Genomic DNA, 21,172 nt, shown 5'->3' on the forward strand with positions numbered 1-21,172 from the left:
ATCAAAAAAAATTATATAAAAATAAATGTGGAAATAAATAAATAAATAAATAAATAAATAGTAAAAAAAAGAGATTAAAAACAAATAAATATAAAAATAAATGTGGAAATAAATAAATACATAAATAAAACCAAAAATAAATACAAAAATATTTTAAAAAAAAATCAAAATAATACAAATAAAATTAAAAATAAATGTGGAAATAAATATAAAAATAAATATGACCCAAATAGAGTTAAATATCCATCAATAAATAAAAATGCTCTGCTCTCACATTTATTTATTTCATGCTGCAGACACTATGTCAGGACAAAATGTTATTCAAATGAGGGGGCGGTCTTAAACATGTCTTGGGTTGTCACCACAACTTGCGACTTCAGTTGCTCGACAACAAGATTGCTTGATTGATTGATATTTAATTCTATTTATATATTTATTTTTGTATTTATTTCCACATTTATTTTCACAACTATTTTTATTTTTAATATGTAAAATATCTAATAATATTTTAATATTTTTTATATATATAGTTTTAAATTCCATTACCATTTAGATTTTTTAATTTAATTTTTTAATTATATTTTTTATATCCATTTTTATTTTCACTTGTATTCATTTATTTATTTTTAATTTTGGCAGTTTTGGTCCTCCTTATAATTCAGGCCTGCCATGACTTTACATTGCCACCAGATGTCACTGTTTGTGCTGTCATATTTTGTCAACGTGGTCTTCATGCCAAATCCACCCACCCAACCACCATCACCAGAAGAGCAACTCCCTCCCTCGCCCCGTGCTTACTGTCCAGGAGATGACCAGGTTGCCAGGTTCTGTTCCTTCTCCCTGAACATCTGACGGATTCTCATCTGGGGCTGGAATGGCAAAAAAAAATTCATAGGCTGCTTTTGAAATATTTGCTGTAAATTAGTCCCCGTCAAGTGCCCTCTACCTATACCTGCCGGGTTGGTTCTGTACTGGCGTGACGGCAGGCTGGGTTGGCTGTAGCCCACCTGATTCTTGGCCATGACCCGGAAGGAGTAGTAGACGTACGGCGAGAGTTCCAGTTGCGCCGTGCTGCTCGTGCCGGTGACTTCTGTCATGTTGACCCAAACGCCGGGCTGGTGCAGTAAATCCTCATACTGGATCAAAAACTCTTCATAAAGAAAAGGATCATTTATCTCCTGTTGCAAGAATTTGATATTTATAATATAAAGCAATTAAAAGTCATCTTTAACTCATTTGCTCCCAAAGACGTATAAATATGTTCTATTTTAAAAGTTACCAGTGTCCCAAAGACGTATTTACACATTTTTGTGTTTTGTTTTGTTTTTTAATGTTAGAGCATACAGAAGGCTTTGATGCAGCCTCTGAGTTGAAGATAATGGTTGAAGCAATGGCAGTTATTACAAAAACGGCCAGCGGGTGGCAGCAGAGTATACGAGATCAACCAGGGCCATGTTGCAACAAGCTGCAGTTTTACAAAGATTTGTGAATAATGATGAAACTTAGCTATATTCTAATGCTAATTGCTGCAAAACTGAACCAGAGAGATAGAAATATAGTTTTTTTTTCCCCTTATGAATCAAATCAAAATCAGTCAAAATCCAGCAAGACAGCAGGGAGTGAAGGGGTTTCTGTGAAAACGGCTGGGAGTGAATGAGTTAATAGCAATAAAAAAATTTTTTTTAAAAACACAAAAAAACCAATGACCTACTTTGTGTGGGACTGTTGTGTTCATCTCCAGGGATCCAGGTGAGCTGAACACTCCGTTCAGTTTGGTCGGTGAGTTCCAGATCAGTGGGCGAGTCAGGTTTCTCTGTGAAGACAACATAGTGCTTCAAACTATTGGAAAAAAAACATGAGAATGTTTTGTTCATTTAATCAGTCATTCTTGGTGATTGAAAACGTCAGGTTTAATGAGGGAATGAGAATCACAACTAAAATAAATATTGAGGTCAACATAAAAAAAAATATATATATATTTTTTTGCTTCATTTGTAAAAAAAAAAAAAATATATATATATATATATATATATATATATATATATATATATATATATATATATATATATATATATATATATAAAACATAATATTGTGCTTTTGTACATAATAATGCATAATAAACAACCTCCAATCTCTAATAAGACTTAATATTCAGGCACTTACTTGTTAATTTACACACATATTGAGTTCCTCCACATATTGACTCGGTTCACAAGAATATTATGTTCCCCTTCATCTGACCATTAATGTGGCTTTTCAACATAAAAAGGCCAAAACATGCCTTGTGAAAATTAAACACCACTAAAAACCTAGCCACCAGAGGGTGCTAGAACTGCACAAATGGAAATCAACCTGACTTTTTTTATTTTTTTTATTTTTTTAAGAGATGTGCTGCTTTTAATATCGTGACATGACAACGACGACGATATATTGTGGCAGTTTTAATATCACAATATTGCCGTTATCATAACATCCCTAATCATGAGGTCCAACAGAACATAAACCAAATGTTAGATGAGGGTTGAAGGATGCAGACAAGGTCACATGACTACACTGTAGACAGTATTTGTTTACCGTAGACAATAGCTGGAGTGGGAGTAGCCTCTAAGAGAGCAAGAATCAAGAGTAGAGAACACCAAAGTTAGTACAAGTGAAGTGACACACACTTGAGACAGCACAAGAAAAGCAGGGGAAAAAAAAGTTGTCCATTCTAAAAATAGAAGTTTGAGTTCTAATCTACATTCTCAGAAGTGTCTCAAAGTGGACGCGGGGAAATAAAAGAGCAAAAAAAAATAAATAATGTACCGACGACGGTAAGCGTGGCACTGGCGGAGTCCCGGTCCAGGGTGGTGTTCATGATGCACGTGTACGTGCCCTCGTCTTCATCCGTCACGTCTTTGATGACCAAACTGTCGGTATCCACCTCAAACCTAACAATTGAGAAGGACGACATCTCATTTGTCCTATAATGTTCATTTCGTCAACAAAAATGAAACACAAATCATTTCGTCACCAGACATTTTTCACCGGACCAAAACTAGACGAGAATAGACTAAAACCCTCATTAATAAACAATAACTATAAGGACGTTGGAAAGTGTGTCACATGGAAGTGACGTCATACAGCAAGGAGCCAATAGAAAAGCACCTTCAGATGACGTCGCTCCCATGCGGTTTTTTAAATATAGCGTATTACACTTTTTTTTTTTTTTAACTCAAACTAATAGTGAAACTAATGAAAACTAAACTAGCATTTATTAAATTTCATTCCTTAAAAAAAGAGAAATGAAAAGGGACAGAAAGATGTTAAACTTATGTTATCTGTCCCCAATTAAAAAACAACAACAACAACAACAACAAATAAACAACACAAAGTAAATGACAGCGAGCGTTTAAGGCGTCTTCAATATAACAATTCTATATAATAACTCAGCAGCATGTCCTTGTACTATATGTATTTTTCCAGTAATTGATCTGTTGTCAAGTTTTTAAAGATACAGAGCAACTGAGATCATTTTGTTTTACAATCCAGATTGTTCCATAAACTGACACCTTGAGTTGAAATACATCCTTCGTTTTGTTTTTGTTTTGTTCTATATTTTCATCCATCCATCCATTTTCTTGACCGCTTATTCCTCACAAGGGTCGCGGGGGGTGCTGGCGCCTATCTCAGCTGGCTCTGGGCAGTAGGCGGGGGACACCCTGGACTGGTTGCCAGCCAATCGCAGTGTTCTATATTTTGTTTTGGAGAAAATATCTGTTCCTCTTATTTATACTCACTTTCCCTTTTTTTAATAAATTAATTTATATATTAACTGGTAAACTTTCATGATGGGCTTTAAACATTATTTTCAGACGGTTAAACTCCATCAATTTATTAACTTTAAAAATTTGTAGTTGTATAAATAATTGATTAGTGTGGTCTCTGTATCCGCAGCCGCAAACGATACGAACTGCACGTTTTTGTAAAAGAAAGACCCTAACTAAAACGAAGAAAAAACGAACAGAAGCACCCTGCAAATGAATTCAAACTAATTAAAAAAACAAAAAAAACTCAAAATGAAATCAATCAATACTAACTTAAACGAAAATTCCCAAATGATAATAACCCTGGCGACGAGACGACGTGTCGGGTGTCGTACCTCTCATCGTCGGGCAGCTCGCCGCCGTTTTTGAGCCAGGTCATGGTGGGGACGAGCGACGGGTCGTGTTTGACTTTGCAGTGGAAGACGGCACTGGCGCCCCGTTGCACCACTTTGTATTCCGGCTGCTTGAGGATGCGCGTGGGCTCTTTGACCTCCAGAGAAACGTGGTTCTCCTTGACGCCCAGGTTGTTGGCGGCGATGCACGTGTACTTGCCGCTATTTTGCGACTGGGCCACGTTGATCTCCAGAGTGCCGTTCTTGTGGATCACGTACGGGTCTTCGCTCCTGATGCTGACCCGACCGTCTTTGAACCTACGGCGGACAAGTCGATAGTGACCATCTCAGACATTTTTTGCGGGCCAACCGGAAGGAAACAAGATGCAATTTTTTTACCATGTGACGGTCGGTATCGGTGAGCCGAAAGTTTCACAGTGTAGTAAAGCGGGGCTGTTGGTGATGACCTGGAACACTTGGTTGGGCGGAGTCAGCACTCTCGGGGGCTCAGCTAATTGATCAAAGACAAAAAAATGGCTGACAGGATTGTAAAAAAACGACAATGCCGCAACGTTGATCGTTTATCACTTACCGAGCACGCTGACAAACGCGTTGGCGATCAGGTAGCCAAATTCATTGGACGCGTTACACTGGTAAACCGCACTGGACCCGGACTGCACACGGCTAAGAATTACCGTATCGCCATCCACCTTGCGGGTGTGGTCCTCAAGTGCGTCTAAGCTCATTCAAAGACAATATCAGTTCATTTGAGTTGAGGAAAAAAAAATACTTCAGAAGCATTGTTAGAACTCAGGGATGGGCAACTTACTCATTTTCAACAGTAAAAAGTTCATATTTTGTTTATAATGAATGTGGTAGCTTCATTATTTTTTTATGTACAATAAATACATTTAAAAAGTCATTTTTCTACTTGCTGTCGACTGATGATGACATCACCTGTGCTGAGGAAGTTAGGTAAGGGCCAATCGTGGCTCAGTTTACGAACCAAACCCAGAAAACAGGCGAGTCATGACTGGTCAGCACAGGTGATGTCATCATCAGTCGACGGCAAGTAGAAAATTTACTGTTTCAAGGTATTATTAATTGTGCATGAAAAATAACGAAGTTATCAAATTCATTTTGGACAAAACATGAACTTTTCACTGCTGAAAATTGTTCAAGGAGTTAAGTATCCCTTTAAATGACGGTGATTGAGGTGGGGGGGGGATTGGTTATCATTTTTCATCACCAGTACATCTAGTGGTGAATGGTGACATTACAACTTAAATGAAATAGAGTGGAACCCAGCTATTAGAAATATAGATGGCGCCCATTGAAAAGAATCGGAAATTACATTTTGTAACCCCCCCCCCCCCCAAAAAAAAAATAAAAAATTCGATAAAAACACGCTGATAAATACCACAAAAAAAAAAAAAAAAAAATCCACCAAAAGTAAACCAAAAAAAAGAAAAATAGAAAACAAAGATTCTGCAAATAAGTGAATAATCCACTGTAGAGTAATAGAGGAAGCTTTTATAAATTAAAAAAAAACCCAAAAAGGATAAAAATTCTAAATTAAACCCCTTTTTTTTTTTTTTTAAATTAACTCATTTGCTCCCAGCAGCCATTTTCACAGAAGCAAACTCTATCCCAGCTGTTTTATTGGGTTTGGACTGATTTTGCAAGGCCCACAGAATATTGTGTTCTATTGCTATAAAAAAAAAAAAAAAACATGGAACCTACCAAAAGAAAGATTAAAGTCTCTTCTTTCATCAGGAAAAAAAAACATATTTCTATCTTTTTCCATTTTGCAGCAATTAGCATTAGAATATAGCTAAGTTTCATCATTATTTACAAATCTAATTTGAATTGTTGAGTATTTGAGCTTTTTTTTCGCCCAACATGGCCCTGGTTGACCTCTTATACTCTGTTGCCACCTGCTGGCTATATGTGTAACAACTACCATATTTTTAACCGTTCTTTGCAGTTGAGAGGCTGCATCAAAGCCTTCTGCATATTCTAGCATAAAAAACGTAAAAATACGTCTTTGGGACACATCAAACATTGAAAATAGAACGATGAGTTGATCAAGGGGCCACTCAAGAGTTTGCCCGTGCGCCGCCAGTTGCCCATCCCCGGCCCGAACTAGTATACACAAGCATTATACTTACTTTCTATGGGGACTCCGTTGACAAACCAACTAATATCTGGTTTGGGGTCTCCGCTGACTTTGCAAGTCAGGATGCCGGTCTCATTTGGGGCGAGGATCAGGTTCCTGGGAGCGCTGATCCAGAATGGAGCAGCTGTTGAATAGCAACGTAATAAGAAAGACAAAATTTATAAGCGTTGACGGTTTTTACCGCATTTTCGGTGATCCTACCTTTAACGGTGACTTTGATGACGTGGTTCGCGGTGCCCAGGCGGTTGGTGGCCGCGCAGGCGTAGTCGCCGGCGTCCGCTTCACTTACGTCCGAAATCTTCAGCGTTTTCTTGTAGTTGAGAAAGGAAAGCTTGCTGGTGGGCAGCTCTCCTCCATCTTTCTGCCAAGACATCTCCGGAGTGGGCCTGCCAACGGTCACCATTATTCATTCCGCCTTTATTCTGCTACAAAATGCATCATGGCGATACCATAATGCCGACTTACAAGCCTTCGGCAATGCATTCCAGCTCGAGGGTCTCTCCTCTGAGGACCATCTTGGTGCTGGTAGCGCCCAAAGGCGTCATGAAACCGGGACGACGCTCCCCGGTCGGGTTGGCTGTTTATGCAAGAGGAGAGCAAATTGAAGGCACGGCAAATAATCACAGGCCATTGAGGGCATCAAAGTGGGTAGAAGGGGCAGACAAAAGGAAAAAAATAACACTTGAGGAGAGTTAGAGTTATCGGTTAGCTTGGTACAAAAGTTCACAATTATTGTTTCATATCTGGTGCCTTTTAATCTTCATACAACTTTACGTTAGTAGTCACAATGTGTGCGGGGTTGAGTTTGCAGGTAGTGTTAATTTTGTCTGACATTTTGAAATTTAGTCCAATTTCAGTTAGTTTTTATCACCTCATCCCATTTTTATTTGGTCGACTATAAATCAAGCGGGTGGCACGGTGGAAGGAGTGGTTAGCACATCCGCCTCCCAGTACTGAGGACGCAGGTTCGAGTCCAGGCTTCGGCCTTCTTGGGTGGAGTTTGCATGTTCTCCCCGTGCCCGTGTGAGTTTTCTTCGGGTACTCCAGTCTCCTACCATATTCCAAAAACATGCGTGGCAGGTTAATTGAATGCTCCGAATTGTCCCTAGGAGTGCTTGTGAGCGTGGTTGGTTGTTCGTCTCTGTGTGCCCTGCGATTGGCTGGCGACCAGTTGAGAGTGTTGAGAGTGAGAGTGTACCCCACCTACTGCCCGAAGCCAGTTGGGATAGGTCAAGAAAATGGATGGATGGATCTAAATGAAGCATTTTAGTCTTTATTTTAGTCCAAGAAAACGTAATTTTGTCGTTTCAGTCTAGTTTTGGTCAGGACAACTATTTACACCTGTATATTTTCTTTGTCAGCAGATTATATTGAACCTTTTTGGATCTAAAGCTATTTCACATAAATTTTTCTCATCTTTTTGATGAAAAACAACTTGACACACAATTACAGTTAGTAATAGTTCCATGCTATTAGCTAGTAAGTTAGCCGGCATTAGTTAGCATTCGCATTAACATGATTGTTCAAACGTTATATCCCTTGGATTCATGTTATATTAGAACTATACAGTTAACGGTTAAAAAATAAAGTTTGTTGGTTTTGTTTAACCTTTCATCATGAATCCACTTGCTATCTGTCCGATGTGTTTGTGCTGTGTCACATGACAGTGTCACAGACGTGACAGATTAGCAGACAAGATTTGACAAAATCATCATTTTCGTCTCGTTTTTTGTTCATGAACTTAAATGTCCATATATTTTAGTCCACCTTTTATTAAGTGAAGTACATTTTCGTCTCACCTTCATTAGTCGACGAAAATGCATACTGATTTAGTCACACTTAATTATTGAGGGATATAGTCAAATCTAGTCTAGTTTTAGTCAGGTGAAAAAGGTATGTTGACAAAATTATTTTTGTTCAGTTTTTGTTGACAAAATGAACACTATTTGCAGGTACATGTCACATGGTTGGGCCAGGAATGGATTAACACTAAAAATGCTGGGCATACACGCCAGCAAAACACTCACCACTAAAGTTAGTGATATTGTATAATGCGGTCTCATTCATTGAATCCACTGTAACAGAAAAAAAATCAGAAGCATGCAATACGGACAGAAATTCATTTTGCAACTTTTTGCCTGAAAGAGGAAGTAAAGAAGTAAACCCACAAATGTTCTTTACAATAGTAAAGACACTAGTCTAAACATGACATTCCGATTAATTGTGTATTTGTAGATTATGAGTTAAGCAGCAAAAAATCCACCCGATTTTTTTTTTTTGCCACTTGCTGTCGACTGAAAATGACATCACAGTTGCGCAAGGTAAATACCAATCATGGCTCAGTGTCAGAAAACTGGTGAGCCGCGATTGGTGAACCTGAACCTCTGTGATGTCATTTTCAGTCGACAGCAAGTGGCAAAATGGCCGCCAACTGAGATGGCGATGGCTTTGGGCATTTGACTCACATTCCACAAATGTCATGTTAGACTAGTTGGGTTGAACATATTGCAAAGATCATTTTTGTGTTGACTTCTTCTTTTAACTCATTCAAACCCAAAAACGTGTAAACACGTTTTTTTCATACTTTGTCCTTCATTCCCCAAAACGTATTTACACGTTTTCTTAAATGTTTTTTTGTTTTTTTGTTTTTTTGGGGGTTTTTTTTATGCATGAGTATACAGAAGGCTTTGACGCAGCTTGTGACATGAAGAGGTAGCTTAAAGCAATTGTAGTCATTACAAAAAATGGCCAGCAGGTGGCAGCAGAGTATAAGAGATCAGCCAGGGCCATGTTGCAACAAGCTCCTTTTGCCAGTGTTTTGACCAGGAATGTGAATATTGATGAAACCGTGCTATATTCTAATGCTAATTGCTGCAAAACAGAAACAGATACAAATATACATTTTGTTTTGTTTTGTTTTGTTTTTCCTGATGAAACAAGAGACTCTACTTACTCTCCAGCACTGTGACGGAGATGGGCTGCTTCTGCTGGATGGTTTGCGTATACGGGAAGCGGGCGTAGCAGATGTAGTCGTTTCTGTTGTCCTCTGGGAGGACATTGGAGAAATACAAGTCCCCGTTCAGGGCCTGGGACACTCGATTGTCCAGCGGCAACCTCTGGAAAACTGATTCGGGATGGATAACATTTTGCATTTTTTCAGAATCCTACTAGCTGCAAAATGAAGATTTAATCACAAGATTGACTTACTGTTATCCATCCAAAATATGACGGGAGGGGGCAGCCCAGCTGGGGGGCGGCACTGCAGCACCAGCGACACCCCCATCTGCACTGTGATGGCCTCCAGTCTTTCTTTGGACCACAAGGGGGACCCTAGAGAGTCACCACCACCGTCAGATTAAGCGCATTCGTTGGAAATATTGGCACATCATGATAGACTGTATCGAAAGTCTTACTGGACTGTCTAATGACGATGTTGTTGGAGAGCGCCGTGCCGTGATCGTTGTGGGCTGCGCACTGGTACGTTCCCTCGTACGCTTCGGCCTTTTCCCCGCTGATGTCAATGACCAGAGTCCCCGAACCAGGTTTCATAAGAACTTTGGAGTCTTGCTCTACGTCAAAATGGGTCCCATTCCTCGTCCAAGAAAAGCTAAAAAGGAAAAACAGCACAAACCGTCATTTATTTTCTGATGTTTTATGGTTGAAAAAGAATTGGCGTCAATCATGAATTGAGTTGCATGAGGCAGTTCCGTGCTGGCTTATGCAGTTTGACATGTGTGTTTCTTGGTCGATTGCTTTCCTTGACAACCGTTGCTAGGCAATTCTTTAAGAAAAAAAAAAAATTCACAGGACAAAGTCAAATGAGTAGTAAGGTGCCGTTTCTCACTTGGGGTGGGGCTTCCCCTTGGCTTCGCAGTGGATGACGATGTTTTCCCGTGGGTCAAAGATGTAATCCTTCGGGGACTGTAGCGTAATAGTGGGGGGCTGCGGCACTGCAAGTAAGACGATTTATGAATACACATGCGCCGACGTTTTTAAAAACACAATAGCAGGCGTGCGAGGACACATCACAGCAAGCGACACCAGAGGGACAAAAAGTATTGGGACAAAAAGAACGACTGGCCAAATCACAAAAGTTGTGTCCCCAAACTTTTGAGTCCAACAACAACTTAGAGCTACTTCAAAAGCAGCATTTCTAAAACAATATTGTAATTGCATGCAACAATGCAAAAAAAACAAAACAAAAATCCCACACTAGAGGTCACAATTGGCGCAAACTTACATCCTTCCAGGACCTTAGCTTTTTGTCCACCAGCGGAACGCAGACACACAGCGACAGAATATTACAGAGAGGTGTTAGTTTTTGCAGTCTGCCAAAACAGCTTCAAGTGAAATAGAGCTTTTTATTGAGCTACCTGGACGCTTAAATACATGGTAGGGGAACTCAATGTCAAGGGAAAAATAAATAATAATAATATACAAACCCCAATTCCAATGAAGTTGTGTACAACAAAAACAGAATGCAATGATTTGCAAATCATTTTTAAGCTATATTTAATTGAATTCACTGCAAGGACAAGATCATGTTCAATTCAAACTGGTGAAAGTTTTTTTTTTTTTTTTTGTAAATACGCTATCATTTTGAATTTGATTACTGCAACATACTCCAAAAAACTGGGGCAACAAAAGATGGGAAAGTTGAGGAATGCTCGAAAAACACCCATTTTGAACATTCAACAGGCAAACACAAACACAAAAGCGATCCAGCTCCCGGTGGTGCATTGCGTGGTTAGTCAAAAGGCAAGAAAAAAAAGTCAATAAAAATGGTTAAACGCTGTAATCACGGCTTGTGTAAGAGTGAGCTATTATCCCAATCGACTAACCGGCGTGCTGCTGTATTTACAGCTTGTGTAAGAGAGAGAGCAGTTATCCCAACCAACTGGAAGGAGGTGTCTGGTTTATTCCCTTCCCTATACCCTCAAACAACGGTGAAAAATGTCTGCGCTGGAAAAAACTTTGTGGAGGACCACACACGACCAGTCAAATCCCTCCAAAATGAGAAAAAAGTACTACGTCTGCGCTAAGGTCATGTTCTACATTGTTGTTTTTAGCCAAAGGCTAACGATACCTCCAGGTAGCTAACCGTCCACACATTTGTTGACTCGCTATTGATTATAAATGCCAACAGAACAAACTGCACACACGACCAGTTGAATCCCTCCAACATGAGCAGAAACTACTACGTCGGCACTAATGTCATGTTCGCCGTTGTTTTTTAGCCAAAGGCTAATGATAGCGCCGGGTAGCTAACCGTCCACGCGTTTGTTGACTTACTTTTTACTATAAATGTCAACAAACCCTTAAAACTATGAGGTATTATAAATTCATTCTTACCCAGCTTGACAGAAACAATGTCCAAAAACTTCGGTTTTGCCGACAATCGATCGAAGTGAGTGAGGCGAGTCGTGGCGATTTCTGGCTGCCGCAGAAGACCAAGTCGGTCTTTTCCTGACTTCAGCGGCAGCAGACATTGATGCGTATTTCCTTTGTTATTGGGCAAATTTGCATGGTGAGGGAGTGAAGATACCCTTCACTAAAAAAAAATTTACAGCCCCCTTTGCTTGCTTGGAAGAGAAATATCAGCGTCTTGAAAATCCTTGACCGAGAAATCACAAGGAAGATCTGACAACTTACTGTGAATGCATTTCTTATCTCAACCGGTAAATGTCGGAGGGTGCTGCTTGTCGCATTTTGTGGGCAGGGTAGGGGCGTGCCACGGTAAGGTCGATTGAAAAAGGTGAGCATCATGATTGGCTAATCCCCCGATAGGCTCAGTTGTTCACAAGAAAAGATGGGGTGAGGTTCCTCACCTTGTGAACAACTGCGTGAGAAATATCGTCCAGCAGTTGAAGAACAATGCTTCTCGACGCGCAATTTCTAGAAATCTAGGGATTTCATCATCTCGCTCCATAAAACACTCAAGTTTCAGAGAATCTCGAGAAATCGCCGCGCTGTGGTCTGATGAGTCTACACTTCAAATTGTTTTTGGATCAATCATGGGTCTTTTCAAGAGGAAACGGACAATCCGGATCGTTATCAGCGCAAAGTTCAAAAACCAGAACCCGTAATGGTATGTTGGCGCAGCGTCAGCATGTTTTGACACAACAGCCCAACTTCATTGGAACTTTGGTTTGTTCATGAGGTAAATTCAGTATTTCAAACATCCTTACGATGAAGGGGCACTTCCAGCGCTGATGTCATGTGACTCAAGAGGATCATGAGTAGAACAGCTTCAGAGCCCAAAGACCTCATCGTATTCGCACCCACGTTCAGGTGGACCACGGTGAAGTCCATATTGTCGGGCTCAACCCTGCAGTGGCGTAAAGAAGAGTCAAATCACGAGGAATGAGGCCCAACATCATTTTAACAACACCAGTCCGGTCCTCAAGGTAAAAGTACGCCAATTACAAGAGCACTCGACATATTCGCCTGTAAACATGTGCTATGCGAGGGCACCCGAGCAGAACAGTCACGGCGTGTGTGAGCGAGTACCCGCGGGCCTCTGCAGACTTTCGAATGAGATGTGCGATGTAAACACAAGCACGTTGACGTTAATGGACTATGACAAACTGCATCATTAAGAGCAAGCAAATGTGAGTGGTTTACTTTTTACGCACTTGCGCTTGTTGCGTGTGATCTCCTAGTGCAGTTCAACACAATCTTTTGTTTGAATTGTGACATTGCTCAGACCATTCTAATAATCAAAGGGGGGAAAACGCAGAATGTTTGGAATCCAGATTTTATCCAGCTGAGCTCGGCAGACTGTGTGAGCTAATGGGGCCGCGGGCTAAGGCTAATTACGCTCACACGTCCAACTGCATTCTCTGATCACTGGTACTGAAGGAAAGCGAATGCCGAAACTAAAGCCTCGAATTTGATTACGATGCTCAAAACCACGTTATCAGCCATCTTCAGCTTAATTACAGTAATGCGCTATGGCGCATATGATCCACACCTGCGATGACTGAAGACGTATTGGATCATTCCAAGCTGCTATAACAACTAACATTGCAAATCTCCAGCACTAGCCAAAGATCAGAACGCCAGCCAGCCATCTAGCTATCGATCGATCGATGGATGGATGGATGGATGGATGGATGGATGGATGGATGGATGGATGGATGGATGGATGGATGGATGGATGGATGGATGGATGGATGGATGGATGGATGGATGGATGGATGGATGGATAGATAGATAGATAGATAGATAGATAGATAGATAGATAGATAGATAGATAGATAGATAGATAGATAGATAGATAGATAGATAAACTTTAAAATATCTAGCTATCTAGATAGATAGCGCTAGATAGCTTATCTAGCTATCTAGCTAGATAGATAATCTATCTATAGATAGATAAGCGATCTAGATAGATAGATAGATAGATAGATAGATAGATAGATAGATAGATAGATAGATAGATAGATAGATAGATAGATAGATAGATAGATAGATAGATAGATAGATAGATAAATGTTTAAATATCTAGCTATCTAGATAGATAGGGCTAGATAGCTATCTAGTTAGATAGCTAGATAGCTATCTAAATAGCTGGCCAGATAGATAGATAGCTAGCTAGCTCGCTAGATAGCTAGATATTTTAAAGTTGTCACATATGATTACAAAACAATAGGTCTGTTGCGCACCCATCATTTGTTAAATTCTATTTGTTATATTGTTTAGTTTGACAGTATAATCTTCAACATTTTCTTGAGCTGAACACAAAAGATTCTCAAGCTACATTCGCGATGAGCAACACCGACGGGGAATGTGTTGGGTGTCTCATCGCTCATCTTCTGACTCATGGGTGAGAAGCAAAAGGTCAAAGAGGGCACCCTGCAGCACTCTCACTGCCTCGCTCGCCCCATCCTTGGAACGTCTTGCCTGCCGTTGCCCCCTAACCGCCTCACAAGTTTATGACTGATCATACTAAATTGGAGGACGTGAGGCAAAACATTCAACATGAAACCCAAACGCCCCGTTTTGATTGGGTCCTCAAGCAACATTCTCAGTTGGTCAGTGGACAGCCTTGCCTGGCGAAGCAGATAAGGAGGACAAGAGGCGCATGCCAGGATTTGGAAGGGAGGGATATAATTTGCTCATTTGCTTACACATCAACAAAAATACACCACATTTTTAAAATGTGAATGAATTGTCTGTAAAATAAAAGTAGACATCAAGGGGCCCAACCAGCCAACAACTGATCAACAGTATCACCTCACCAGTCTGATAGTGACTTCAGGGGATCATAGTTTTTCAATTCAAATTCAATTATCAGCCTGGCTGATAATCGGTCTAACCTACTATACACAATGATTAACCTTTTTCAGGAGGTGTCAATTTCTCGCTCAAAAAATGAAGAAACAAAACACACGCAATTGTTGAATTCTGTTGAATTTATTGAGATCTGAGAGAGTCAGGCAGGCAAATGAATAACAAGTCAGACGCGCAACAAAAGGAAAAGCAACTGCGGCAGCATGAAGCTGCTGCTTGACACAAGACTCAACTCTCCGTTATTAGCTGGAGATTGAGTGCTTAAAAAGCCGCTTTGCCTATGTACTACTTAACTCATGCAGCTATTAAATGAAAGAAATACATGCATACCAATCTTGAGTATAAAGGGCCTTAAGTAAATGGCTGCCTAACATCAAGTTTTACTTGTAGAAATCATTGTGGTAATGCTGAAAGCTTTCCCACAGTGGCTTGTTATTCTCCACACTTTTTTGCTGTGTAATAACTCCCACATAATACTTCCGATTTACGCCGTTCAAATTTCAACTTGCTTCAAAAATTCACGCCATCTTGGAATTATATTGTCTGATTTCACAGTAGTACTCACAGTATTCTTACAATTTAATGTTAAAGATCAACGTTTCCCCATTCATTTTCAATGGGACTGACATTGAAAGTCCCACTTTTCCCGCCCACTTCCATACATACATCTTCTCATCATTACCAGCTATGTGATACTGATACTGCTCAGTGGTGCACTTGGTAAAATGCATTATCCAGTAACCAGGAGGTCACTGGTTGGAATCCCACCTCTGACTGTACATTGCAAATGTATCCATGGCAGTTTAGCAAGGGATGACATGTATACCAACTATCCTAGTTCCATCTAAATGAATGGCGGGTACTGCATGCCTAAGTGGCGCTATTGCTTGAATTTTATTTTTTATTTTTTGGCATTTTTCCATTGGATATCATTAGTTCTATTTTTCAATTTAAAGCAGCTATATGGAAGATTTAAAATTTCAAATCGCTACTGCCACCTGTGGCCGAAAACAAACTGCACGCTCGTACACGCTGCGCGCACTCGTACGTGCACGACCTCAACACTGAAGACTGGGATCTTCATATCCAATTAAACTATGTTTTCAGAGGTAAGAAGTTTTATAATGTTATACAAAGCTGGCCACTTCACGGGATGAGACTCTCGATCCCCACTAAACAATTGATGTCCACGGGATGTGCAGTTCATATTGCTTTAGTCGGTCGAAGTCCAGTCCTGTGCTGTACTCCAAAACGATGTGCAAATTACGTCAATTAATTGGACCTCATTCTGATGTTAATATGCAGTTACATATTGTAGTCACCCCGCTCGACGGACGTCAACCTGATTCTAGTCATTATTAGTGCATGTCGCCCCCAGGCATTGTGCGTTAGCCGAAAGGTGGGCTGTCATTTATGGAAATTGACGATTGTGAAAAACATATAGACCCATTCACTACTTAGTGTGATATGGCCATGAATGTTATCGCCATTCAGTAGTACCGTTCACTTTCCGTTAGCATAACGTAGCTACAATAGGCTGTTTTCACGGAGGAAAATAAGGCAACATTTAGCCTGATTGAAACGCTGCGGAAAGGAACGTCTGTTCTTCATAAATTCATTCTGTTCTATTACATTCAACTTTGCCGCCCCTTTCACGCTAAATGTTGCCGTCCACCTCACTTTCACCCCAATAGTTATGACCGAGAAGTGATCAATCTTGAGGTCACTGCTATTTGAAAACAACACATTTTCTTCTAAATGTCAAGATACTCGCTTCTTACCTTTTGGAGTAGAAAGAAAGCCAGCTGTGAATCACTTTTCTAATCCAAGTCCGATCTCAACTCTCTCCACCGCTGAAATGTCAAACCAATGTTCACTCTCGTTCTTGCCCGGCGTCGGTCACTATCAAGTTTTTATTTTTTATTTTTTATTTTTTTTTCGTGGCACTTGACATTGTTTTCATTTTTTTTTTTTCAAGCAGCCTTCCGCGGAGTAAAAGCGGGTGTCTGGGGCAGCGAAAATCTGTACTAGTTCCGTCTTCGCGACTACAGGAAACAACTGACGAGAACGTGCATGACGTCACATCCCGCAGACAGAGGGCGGGAAATTCGAAGGATTCGGACCGGACGCTTCCTAAATAATATTGGCCAGAGGCTTGTAGGAGTACCCATTGTGAACAGCGAAGATGTTGATCTACTAATTAGAATATGTTTCAGTCATAAATGGTCAAATAAAAAAAGCTATTGTTAAGATGTTTTTTTGGGAAATCCTCCATATAGTAGCTTTAAATGAATGGAAGGTACATTCACATATAAATAAGCCATTAGCGATGATTTTCAACAAGCCAAGCTGGCTCACATGTTAAATACTTGCCTGACATTACGGAGATATGCAAGTGTGTTGGTTCAAATCTCACTTGGGAAATAATTTATTAGCATTCAGCTTTTAGCATTCCCATGGAATTTCTGCAGAAATTTCACTTTGTCTAGTTACCAAAGCAGTTTTGTCTCATACCCTACAAAGAAGATGTGAGAAAATAGCCGTACTTCTGGAGAGAAAAGCCCAGACAAACTCTTTCTAGATATGGGAAACTGACTCAAGGTTAAATGCTTTGTTCCAAGCTACAGTACATGCAAAGAGCAGACAGAACCTGAATAATGTTGCACTTTTTCCCACACAGGCTGGGACCACATGCAAATTGTTATGCAAACACGGCAAATCTCACGGTTGTTGATGTTTCGAGCAGTGAGGTTTTGTTGAACCTCTTCAAGGATGGGACTCTCAAACCCGCTTGTAACTGCTGACTATGGGGGGGGGGGGGGGGGAGTCGCCTGGGATGGCGTGCAATCGCAACAAACAACCCTCCCCCCCTTTATTCCCGGGCGTTTGGCCATTCTCGCATCATCCGCACAATCCCCGTGCTGCCGGCTTTGTGAAGTGCTGATGGTCAGCGAGATGCGGCCAGTGTCTCGCTTACATCCGCGGGCGCTCCGACCTATTGTCCTCTTGTGTTGTTTACCAGCGGCATAACGCTGAAACGGCAGGGCTACTCCGGGGCAATAAAGTCACACCTCATCATGAGAGATGCTCATCATATGTTGGATTAAATGCAATGCAATATTGCAATATCAAATTCAGATTTGTTTGTATGATGAATAAAATGAATGTTAGGCTTTTTAAAACTGCTTTGGACACTGTATGGTAGTGTTCATTTATCTGGCATTTTTAAATTTAGTCTCAGTTTTAGTCCAGTTTCAGTCACACTGGTGTGTTTATATCATAGTTACTCCATCCCATCCCGTTTTTATTTAGTCTATAAATCGAGCATTTTAGTCTTCATTTTAGCCCAAGAAAACTTAATTTTATTCGTCTAGTTTGTCAACTAGACTGTCAACGTTTTAGTCTAGACAATCATTTTACCCGTGTATATTTTTTTTTGTCAGCAGATATGTTGAACATTTCGGATCTAAAACTATTTCGCAAACAATTTGCTCTAATGATTTTTATATAAAAGAACTTGACAGCCAATTACAGTATATCAAGTTTCTACTATGGCTGGATGCTACGAGCTAGTAAATCAGCAAGCATTAGTTGGCGGTCGGATTAACATTATTGTTGGAACATTGTAGCCGTTGTTTTTTGTTTTGTTTTTTTTCTTCAAAATCATATAATTTTCATCTCATTTTTTTTGTTCATGTACTAAAATGTCAGTAGAATTTAGTCCGCTTTTGTTTGTTTTTTATTAAGTGACGGTCATTTTCGTCTCACCTTCATCAGTCGATGAAAATGCATACTGATTTAGTCGCAGTTATTGTTTATTAATGAGGGTTTTAGTTTAGTCTAGTCTAGTTTTAGTTCAGGGGGAAAATGTGCATTGACGAAATTAACACTACAGGATGGTGTCGCTAAAGTGCTACATACCGGTAAGTCTTCTCCATGAACTATTTAGGTCAAATTTTATTTCTTTTCCAGGAAATGTGTCAATTATTAAGTTACGAATCCAGCCGGAATTTGTTTGCTGACGTCGCTAAGGTAAGCAATTTGGGATTTGAGGAATTAGTCCAGCCCGCATGACCCCTGATTGCCCTAGTCATGACACCAGCCACTGTTACTATCCCTATTATTTTAAATCTGCTATTTTATGCTCAAATTAGAACATGCTGTTGCATAACACTCCTCGACAATCTATTTCAAAGCAAAAGAGATTAACTGGTGCTGTGTATATATTTAAATAAAAGTAACAACAGCATTTATTAGCATAGTTGCTGCTAGTGATGTGCTTTAATGGACAGATGGTAACAAACCATTCGTGCGGGGCAAATGCACTTTGCAATGTCAACAAGAGAGGGAAGGCCATGATAGGGAAAAGGGACAAGAGGTGAGATGAGAGGAGATTTGACGGTGCCTCAGTGGCGCAATAAGCTGGTGGTCTCACTCTCAACCCCCCCCCCCCCCCCCCCCTTCATTTTCCTCATCCACCCATCTGTTCATTGGGATTACTCACAGAGTGGGGAGGATGACCAAAAGGGAGAATCATCTCAATGGTTTTTTTTTTGTTGCCATTCAAAACAAAAACAAAACAAAAATCCTCACGATGACTCACTACTAGAGGTCAATGTGACATATCGCAGTGACTATTCAGGTAATGATGATCGTAATGTGAAGTGCTGGGTTACACAATACTCCCCATGTGGCTGACCAAGGGGGTGATTCTCATCAACACGGCATCTCTTTACAAACATCATCTGCAGCAATACACCACAATCAAGATCAAAAAGATATGAAGCCATTCATTTTGCAATATAAATGCTACAAGAAGAAGTACAGAAGAGGTCTTCCTTACCTGGGAAGGTGTGACCGTAGCTCTTCCCTTCCAGGAAGTGGCCCAGATCTGCAATAAAGGGATATTACACATCATGAGTTATAGGTTAATGATAAACTGAAAAAAGGGTTTGGTGACGCTGAATGTGATTGCCTGCAGGGTGGACAGGAACCAAAAATACAGATACAAGTCAGCACGTTCATCACTATTGTTTTACAGTTAATATAAATGAAAACTGCAAACAACTAGATGAAGCAATTTCTGGAAAAATTGCATGCTGAAATGCTCAATGAAAAAAAAAAAATAGAACTGTAGAATCATATTGAAATAGGTGGAATGTTATTGAAAAATATGGATTTATGTCAAATGGTATTACATTATTTGCAATGATATTAAATGATATTGATAGAATGATCTTGAATGGGTGTGATTAAAATGCATGCATTGAATGAAGTGAAATAAAACTGAATTATATTGAATATATATATATATATATATATATATATATATATATATATATATAATTATATTGAATGAGGTGAATTAATTTTGGTGAAAATGTGCTAGAAGTGAGTGAAAAATGTGGAATTTTTGGGATGGACAAAGTTTGTGCATTTAAAAAATATTTGAATCTGTTATTTTGAATGTGCCATCGAAAACGAATGGTAAATTTATTTAAAATGGAAGTAAATTGTTGATTATCATTCGAAATGAATGGGTATTTTTGGGGTGAAAAATATTGAATTATGGGAAAACAATATAAGTTACGAATGAGAAAAGTAATAGCCTGCGAAACGTGAATGTTTGGAACATGTTGAAATTGGAATGGTTTGCATCAGTCGATGAATGTAGAAGTAGTAGCATGGCAAATGGAAGAATAAAAATATAATAACAAAAACAAAGGCAGAGTAACAAATGAGGCACACAATAACATTTGGGAATTGGGAGAATGTTGACCAATTATCCCAAGGTGAAATTAATGAACATTTTGAATTTCAAATGGGAGTGAATTGTTGAATGTCTCATTTGAAATGAATGGGTATTTTTGGGTTGAAAAATATTGAATTGTGGGAAAACTATATCAGTTAGGAATGAGAAAAGTAATAGCCTGTGAAACATGAATGTTTGGAACATGTTGAAATTAGAATGGTTTGCATCGGTCGACAAATGTAGAAGTAGTAGCACGACAAATAATGGCAGAATAAAAATATAATAAAAACAAAATGTAGAGTAAAATTAACATGTATGTTTAATATATATTAAATATTAATATGGTGTTAGCTTTTTGTTCTAATAAAAGCAATCAAATCCAGTTCCTGTGGGCCTCTCGGGAACACCCAGTAAATGACCGAGTCTTGCTGAACATCAGACCTTTAATCAATAACTGCAATGTCCCCAGTCTTTTTTTATGGCTTTTACCAACATTAAGGAGCAGGGGACACACACAAATACACCCCAAAGGCTTCTCTCTCCGTGACCGTGAATGCATTATGATAATCTCCAGAGAGACTCTCCATTCATCTCACATTAGCGATTACAAACGCCACAAAGAAATGCAGTCTCACTCGGACGCAAAGCCATTAAAAAGCGCCTTCAGCTCGGCCGGGGCAACCAGGCAAATGATGCAAGACGCCATTACGCCATCACGTTTCGACTGGGAGGGGTCTTTTCATTGAACCGCCCCTGCGTGACATACGGCTGAGTAGCTGCCGCTGCCGCCGCCGTGGAGCGACAG

The 21,172-nt window shown here is 39.8% G+C and overlaps 1 protein-coding gene across 25 annotated transcripts in view; it reads right to left on the reverse strand.

Moving 5' to 3' along the window:
- nrcama (neuronal cell adhesion molecule a) overlaps positions 1-21,172 on the reverse strand; it is a 51,544-nt gene that overhangs the window by 16,203 nt on the left and 14,169 nt on the right. For 11 of the 25 annotated variants that reach the window (XM_077500863.1, XM_077500879.1, XM_077500867.1 and 8 more), the window contains exons 2-20: positions 19,459-19,506; positions 12,509-12,648; positions 10,561-10,578; positions 10,165-10,270; positions 9,734-9,927; positions 9,528-9,650; positions 9,274-9,444; positions 8,348-8,395; positions 6,786-6,897; positions 6,522-6,706; positions 6,313-6,444; positions 4,734-4,877; positions 4,541-4,652; positions 4,145-4,459; positions 2,809-2,933; positions 2,578-2,607; positions 1,712-1,813; positions 953-1,150; positions 799-869 (exon numbers count right to left, since the gene is read on the reverse strand). In XM_077500863.1, coding sequence (XP_077356989.1) covers positions 799-869; positions 953-1,150; positions 1,712-1,813; positions 2,578-2,607; positions 2,809-2,933; positions 4,145-4,459; positions 4,541-4,652; positions 4,734-4,877; positions 6,313-6,444; positions 6,522-6,706; positions 6,786-6,897; positions 8,348-8,395; positions 9,274-9,444; positions 9,528-9,650; positions 9,734-9,927; positions 10,165-10,270; positions 10,561-10,578; positions 12,509-12,632 — 2,310 coding nt within the window. In that variant the 5' untranslated portion in view covers positions 12,633-12,648; positions 19,459-19,506. The remainder of the gene's footprint in view (positions 1-798; positions 870-952; positions 1,151-1,711; positions 1,814-2,577; positions 2,608-2,808; positions 2,934-4,144; positions 4,460-4,540; positions 4,653-4,733; positions 4,878-6,312; positions 6,445-6,521; positions 6,707-6,785; positions 6,898-8,347; positions 8,396-9,273; positions 9,445-9,527; positions 9,651-9,733; positions 9,928-10,164; positions 10,271-10,560; positions 10,579-12,508; positions 12,649-19,458; positions 19,507-21,172) is intronic. The other 14 variants (XM_077500885.1, XM_077500874.1, XM_077500865.1 and 11 more) reach the window with 6 other exon arrangements.

Source organism: Festucalex cinctus, chromosome 16 (assembly GCF_051991245.1).
Source record: "Festucalex cinctus isolate MCC-2025b chromosome 16, RoL_Fcin_1.0, whole genome shotgun sequence".
Taxonomy (NCBI): Eukaryota; Metazoa; Chordata; class Actinopteri; order Syngnathiformes; family Syngnathidae; genus Festucalex; species Festucalex cinctus.